At 43.7% G+C, this 7500-nt stretch overlaps 1 protein-coding gene across 5 annotated transcripts in view; it reads left to right on the top strand.

The window, feature by feature from the left end:
• LOC131542329 (histone deacetylase 4-like) overlaps nt 1-7500 on the top strand; it is a 41394-nt gene that overhangs the window by 11062 nt on the left and 22832 nt on the right. For 2 of the 5 annotated variants that reach the window (XM_058778907.1, XM_058778908.1), the window contains exons 1-4: nt 1-937; nt 1184-1246; nt 5691-5926; nt 7448-7500. The exon at nt 1-937 is cut by the window's left edge; the exon at nt 7448-7500 is cut by the window's right edge and continues 98 nt beyond it. In XM_058778907.1, the coding sequence (XP_058634890.1) occupies nt 811-937; nt 1184-1246; nt 5691-5926; nt 7448-7500 (479 nt within the window). In that variant the 5' untranslated portion in view covers nt 1-810. Of the gene's footprint in view, nt 938-1131; nt 1247-5690; nt 5927-7447 lie in introns of all 5 variants that reach the window. The other 3 variants (XM_058778909.1, XM_058778910.1, XM_058778912.1) reach the window with 3 other exon arrangements.

The raw sequence follows: 7500 nt of genomic DNA, 5'->3' as shown, positions 1-7500 counted from the left end.
AGTAGCAGCTTTTGCATGTTCTTGGTCTGGGGCTTCACCTCATGAATGGAAATACACTCAATTCTGGAATAATGTGGTAAACTTTTTTTTAAACCTTAGAATAATGGCGCTTTGGTGTTGGTCACATGTAATGTCACTCACTACAACCTGCATGAGTGACTCAGTTGTTCAGACCGGTGTATAAAATGCTTTTTCTCGCTGTGCACCTAACCGCTTCGGTTCATCAGCAGACTTGTTGTTAAGAACTGTACTGTGTGTCAGAGAGCAAACACAATCCGTCGTGTAAACAGCAGCGGATCTGAGCACCTGGGCTGCGTCCTGCTAAAAATAGACGCACGCATATAAACAGAATTCCCTGATGCGCACGGCTCTGCGCTCGCTGCGATCGGCCCTAATTAGATGAACATCAAAGCAGTTTCCCGGGGTTGTCTAGTCCTTAGAAATTTCCCAAAAATAGAAGGCTTTGCTGCCCTGGGGAAATCGCCTGTTATTTTTCTCCCTTTCTGGATGGAAACCCGAGCCAGTGCTTCTGCTGTTGCGATACAAAGGGAAAAAGCTGTGTGGTAAATATCAAGCTAATGATCGCTGGTAAAAAGAGCCAGAGATTGAACTGAGATTGAGCTCAGAATGTTGTGTTGAGTGTCTCATTGGAAGGAGAATGTCGTCTGCGCGTCTGCTTGCATACTGATGATACCCGCTGCACTGGTTCAAGCCTTTCCTCCATCCCTCTCCCTCTCTCTCTCTCTCTGGGGTTATTTATAGCCGTGTCTTGCTGTGTCGGGCTGCTGTGAAGAAGTGAAAAGCCTTTTCATGTTCTCTGTAATTACCATCTGCTGCAGGAGAGACGGGGCAGTGTTGCAACTGCTGCTTTACTGCTCACTTACACTGTTATTTACCGCACTACTGCTCAGCTGCTGTCACTGGACTCACCCTGAAGGTCTACAATACATACTTTAAAGCCTGCATGATTGTTGAGAAGAACAGTTTAGCATGCCAAAGTGTAACAAACAATGAAGGAGAAACTAAATCACCAGCTGTCACTGTTAGAGTGGGAGAAATCTAGTTTTTCCTTCACTGCTTGATCATTTACTGAAAATATGAAATATTTACGATTTGTGTTGATTTCCACAGAATGACTCTGGAGAATATTTTGCCATTGAGTCACGTTCTGTCTCTGTCTCAGACTCTCAGATGGACCAGACTGTGGAGCTTTTGAAGCCGTCGGCGTTTGACCACATTCCCACAGGTAACTGTCCACCGCTTCATGACGATTCTTCAGCAGGAACGCTGCTCGTTTATCACTGACAGCAGAGAAAAAACATGCTAAATACAAATGAAATACTACTAAATGTAGTGGATTGTTAGAATAGCCATATAAATTCACTTTTTTGACTGAAGGAAACCCAGCCTATATTTCTAGCACGGTATTTTGGCACTAATTTATCTGTCATTTGGTAGAATGTAGTTCAATTAGACAGATGTTAAGGACATTTTTGTTACTTTTTATGACAAACCATTCTGGTACCGAGTCGCCACTGAAGCAAAGCCAGTTGAGAAGCGCTGTGGTAGAGGACAAAATCTGACACTGTGACCTGTAAAAATGAACCTGTTTGTTCATCATGTTGGTCAAACATCAGCATCATCTGCCGTCCGTCATCACGGTCATCTCCAGTGTTCATGCACCAACTGCCAATGTGTGAAGATATTTATTCAGTTTTTCATATACATTTTGTTTACATTTCTTTTTTGCATAAATGTAGGAGCTGTGATGGATCTGGATTATTGTCTGTCATCTTAATCGGTTATTTGTGTCTGTCGGTTTGTAATTTATCATTGTTTTCTCAGCTCTTTTAATGCTTTGTTTGGAGATGTATGATATGTTCATTTCATCCCAGTGTAACGCCTGGATTTAGCGCACTGAATTATAGATGAGGTCTTAAGTAGCGTACAGAGATGGAGACAGACGTGCATTAGCGTTTCAAAACAGCAGCGTGAAAATTACCGTAACGCTTAGTGAACTTAAACCAGCTCTTCTTGTGTCTGTTCAGTCTTTACGTTGATTCCCCGCTGAACAGTGTGTGCCACAAGATCATATTGTTTTGAGGATGCTCCTCAGTGATGTGTGTGTGTGTGTGTGTGTGTGTGTGTGAGACCTGTTAACATGGCGTGTTATGCTGGTACATCAGAGATGATGGTGGAATGATGCTTCTGGTCACAACTTAAGCTCTGTTCAGTGTAAGTGACCAAAAACATCACTGCTGTGCTACTCGGCCCTTGGTTTGTAAAGCAAACAAAAATAACGCGTAGGGAAATGCGTTTGCAGCCGTTGTGCGCTGATCCTGTCGACTGGAGGACGAGCACACAGAGTTGTGTAGGACTAGTCCAAACCTGCTCACCTCTGATGAATGAAGCCCACGTCACGCAGGCCTTCTGTGTGTGTGTGTGTGTGTGTGTGTGTGTAATGGCACTCAACCACAATAATAATTTTTTTGTTTGCAATTTGCAGAGTAACTAATGTTGCCAACAAAAGCAGCGCAGGAATAAAGTAGTTTAAAGGAATAAAGTTTGGTTCACGTCATGTCTCGCACCTCATCATCATAAACGACTCCATCTGCAGATCTCTGTCTTTGCACTGTCCTGCAGAAATGAGCATGTTACTTTCTGTGCTGGTTCTAATGGCTTGTTAATGTAGTTAACGATACGCTCAACAGTTTAGCCACTTGTTTAGTTCCCTCATTCTTAGTCTCTCACAGATCTCACAGACAGAAACGAGATCGGCCGCCCCTCGCCTCCCCCAACACCCATTAGCGCTAACGAGCAGAGACCAAACCATCAGGAACACACACATCAAAACAGTTCGCAGACATTAAACGGGCCTGAAATAGCCCAGTAATATGAAGCGGCGTGGAGCTCATAACCAGGAGAGAGACCGAGACGAGGAAGAGTACATGTAGCATTGAGCCATTAAGTTGACAGACGTCTGGTGGAGCTCGTTTGACAACACGAGGGATTGTTCTGCGCTGGAAACCGTCAGACTCTCACGCAGCATGACCACCAACATCCTGGAAAGCTGAAAGATCGGCAGGGAATAACTGATTCCAATTAAGTCCTGATTTCACATCAGTTTTGTTATATAATATTTTAGATGCTGTTGCTGCTGATTAATCACTGATCTCTGAGAGTCTGTGAAATAGTCTTGAACTGGATGTCGCTGATCTCACGGAAACACTTCTGTGCTTTATGTCTAAGGCCGGGACACACCAAGCCGACGGGCGTCAGTGAGCGTCTGTGGGGCTGGTTTGTTTGTTCGGTGAGCTCCACACCTCGGCTCTCATCGCTGAGATGTTGAATCTGTGCGAGCGAAAACTCTTGATTGGATGTTCAGTTTAGTGAACAAGTCGGTGTACGAGAATTAAAGCGAAAGTGATAACGAGCAAATGAAGGCTGCACAGACAGAAGGCTGTTCTAATGTTACGTGATCTTTTACGTCACTGCATCTTCTTAGTTTGCAGTCGGCTGTAGTCTGAGCCGTGTGTTCAAGCGCTGCTTTTAATCCAGACGCTGCTGACGTGAGAAAACGACACCGCTAGCTCTTTGAAGTCGGCTTGGTGTGTCCTGGCTTTAAAGCTGAAAATAAACCATGAGAAGATGAGTAAACAGCCAGAGAGATTGATAATGAGACACTGCTGTGTCTTCAGGGAGTTTCTGGGTGAATGAAGGGAAGGATATTGTGCGACGTTCATTCATTCGCCGTCCGTCTCTGTCTGGGTTCTGGAGTGGTGCGTTTGCTTCAGACAGACACACTGTGTATGAACATAGAGTAGAAGCTCTGTTTCCACGCTGATGGCTGTCAGTCTGTGATTTGTAGGGAAGGGTTTGTTTTTGCTGATGGACTGGGTGTTTCCCGCCTGTGGTCCGAGACGCTGAACAGTAGGGTGCTGTATCAGGGCTTGACGTAAGGAGGAGCTTTCATTCAGTCTCACATGCTACTGAAAATTTCCTTCTGAAGTTGTAATTGCGAGTTTGTCGCATTCGGGTGCTTTGTTATCAGAAAGAACAGGAATCATGGAGGACGGCCCATTAATGAGCTCATTTATTCAGGGAATCTTATTTAAGGCAAAATGTATTGAAGATATTTAGTCCATATTCAACAGATTTTGAATAAATTGTAGCGTCCCATTCATTGGTAACATATAAACATTGTTCACACTATTTAGATTTTCAGCTTGCTGACAATGCCAAATGTTTGGTCAAATAAATGCAGTTTTGCGGTGTAAAATACATACAATTTGCATTCAGTAGTTATTTATATCTGTAAATGTGCATGACTATAACAACATGAGAAAGCAATGTAGATGTTGTGGGGGAAAAGGAATAAAACTTACATTACTACAGCTATGTTTCTTTTCTTCACCATGTTTAAAGTTTATGGCTGCCCAACTCGTAAACTCAGGGATCAAAATTATCTCAGTTTCCCAGTTGTACATACGACTTGAGAGGCTGTTCCTGTCCAATTTCCACTTAGGAAACTATTTATGATGACTCTGCTAGCTTGTGAAGACAGCATTACTTTTAGCTGTTGTAGCAGTGAAACATTTGCATGACTGCTGATTCCATGCATAAACGCGCCATGGCAATGTAAAACACACTGTCTCTGTGTGTGTGTGTTTCTGTGCGCTGGTGTGGGTGTGTATGAGTGTGTGTGTGTGCGTTTTTGTGACAAATGAGGACATAAATGTGTATAATAACAAGGGTATGACAGGTATTACAAGGAGAAGGTGACTTTCAGGACATTACCCCATGTCCGCACTTTTCAAAACGCTTATAAATCACACAGAATGGAGTGTATTGAGAATCTGAAATAGCAGACAGTCTCCTGTAAGGGGTAGGTTTAGGTGTAGGGTTGGTGTAGGTCAATAGCACATACAGTAAGTACAGTATAAAAACCATTACACCTATGGGATGTCCCCACTTTTCACAAAAACAAACGTGTGTGTGTGTGTGTGTGTGCGTTCTCTCTAGTGTGTGCATGTGTGTCAACAGTAGATGAGGATGCCAGATGAGAGTAAAGCGTGTCAGCATTGTCTCTGGGACGGCTCTGTGACGTCATGAGAGTCAGAGAAGGTGTGAGCGCTGACAGAGCAACGTTAGTTAGAGAGCAACTGCAGCGGAGGCAGACAGGAGCTGCACCACAAACACACACACACATAACAGACAGAGAAACACAGATAACACACAGACAGACGTGCTTGTGCTGCAGAGGCGTGTGGTGAGCTCAACTTCATTCTGCATCTGACCTGTGCCAATGTTTTTTTTGTTTTTTATGTTTTTAGTGTTTTACACTCTTTGTGTGTGTGTGTGTGTGTGTGTGTGTGTGTGTGGAGGTACAGCTACTAACAGAACCTCTATCCACATGTATTTGAAGATCTTGTGTGATTGTGCTGCTGCTTGTTCATCAGTAGTTATCTGTAATTCGGCAGCACTGAACGTAAAGTCGTCATGACAGAGACGTCCCCGAGATGGACAAAGAAAAACATCACTCTTACATGATGCCTGTCAGCAGCAGTGGGTTGTTTACTGCTGCATGGCTCTGATCTGATGTTGTTTTCTGTGTCCGTCCTGCTTTGGGCCCGTTAGAGTCCGTGTCTCTACGCTCGTCTCGTCAGTGTGTTTTTGTCTTGTTTCTGCAGTGGAGCTGAGTTCTGCTCTGCCCGTGAGGGTTCCTCCTGCCGCCATCCCCATGGACTTGTGTGTGGAGCAGACGCAGACGCTGGACTCGACCCGGCGCGAGCAGCAGCTGCAGCAGGAGATGCTGGCGCTCAAACACAAGCAGCAGCTGCAGCGGCAGATCCTCATCGCAGAGTTCCAGCGGAAACACGAGCAGCTCTCGCGCCAGCACGAGGCCCAGTTACAGGAGCACATGAAGGTCAGGACCCAGCGCTGGTGGGATGCAGTGGTTAAAGCTGGTTAAAGTTTCTCACTTTTAATGAAAGCTTCTATGAATCAACTGCTACACTTACGAAAGAAAGCCCGGTTCAGACTACACTGTTTTAAAAAAATCCCACGGCACACTGAAATATAGGGGAGGGACCACTGCGTCGTCAGAGCTGGTATTGTGGTTTTATCAGACACTTGCTCTTAACATTATATGAAAATCAAGCTCAAATGGAGTTAACAAGGTTTTTGACCAGCGAATGACGGAGATCTGTGTTTTGTCTGTCTTTAGAACGGATGTCCCTGCTGAAAAAAACAATAGAACCCTGTCCAAAACACAATAGAAATGTAATGTTTTAATGGTTATAATGGGAATTGTATTGGTTTTAATGGAAACTATAATGGTGTCTACTGGTATGTGATGGATTCTATTGGTGGGATGTTAAATCCTGTTGGAAAAATGCCCAAAACTCACTACAAAAAGGAATTTTGTAATGGTTTTACTGGAAAAGGCTAATGGTTTATAATGGTATTTTAATGGAATTTCTGTGATGGTTTCTATTGGGCTTCTATTGTTTTTTTTAGCAGGGGTATCTGAGTGCATCGCGCTTTCATCAGCTTAACATTACAGGTTATAACGTTTATTGTAGCTATATGGGCGCTTTGCTTTTTTTGTTGTTTAATACACTCCGCCAAAATCTCTGATATGAAGCGCTATATGCACAGGATATTTAAAACGTACAAATGTATATTGGCTACTCTTCTCCACTCTTCAAACTCACAAAAAATTATTTGTCTTTAATTAGCCAGACATAGTGTAAAGAAAACGCGGTTCTTATTCAAACATAAGTTATTTATTTACCCTTGCATTGTGAACAAGAGGAGATCTGTCTCCAGGCTGTGCGCGGCGTGTCAGTCTGAATGGAGGCGGCGTGAAGTTACGAGGTTTCGCTGATAGTTTGAGGATCCAATGGCGTTACAAAGTTTTACTGACAAGCTCTTTTAATTGCTTTTCATTGGTTAAATATTGTGTAAAGCCCTCAAACAGACATAAGGAAGACCAATAGCACTGATTTAAAATGATATTAACGAAATGTTATAGAGATATGAAGTTTAGATAATTTTCCACGGCACACCTGACTAGGCTAGGGTGTGGCGACTGCCATACGGTAACGCCGCCGCTGGGGTTAGGGTTAGTTTAGCCGTTTGTGGGGCATCCAGACACAGACAGCAAAACTCAGCAGAAGAAAATGGAAGCAATGCAATAAATTTCTAAATAATTGTATTGTGTATAACATCTTGTGATCAGATGATGGTTAAAATCAAGACCTAGTCGTATGGATTTGTAATCATGTCGCAGATCAGGTTCAGTCTGGAGTAACCTGAGCTGATCTGCTCAATGGTGATGTGTCATGAGATACCGGGTTTGCGTCTGACACCTGACAAACCCTCAGCTTCAACCGCTACCCCACATCATCCAGCTGTTAACCTGTGTGCTTGTTTCTCTCACCAGCATCAGCAGGATCTTCTGGCCCTCAAGCACCAGCAGGAGCTGCTGGAGCATCA

The sequence above is a fragment of the Onychostoma macrolepis genome, chromosome 06 (genome assembly GCF_012432095.1).
Source record: "Onychostoma macrolepis isolate SWU-2019 chromosome 06, ASM1243209v1, whole genome shotgun sequence".
NCBI classification, from domain to species: domain Eukaryota; kingdom Metazoa; phylum Chordata; class Actinopteri; order Cypriniformes; family Cyprinidae; genus Onychostoma; species Onychostoma macrolepis.
The sequence above is the reverse complement of the archived record's forward strand: the minus strand, read 5'-3'. Positions and strand labels throughout refer to the sequence as shown.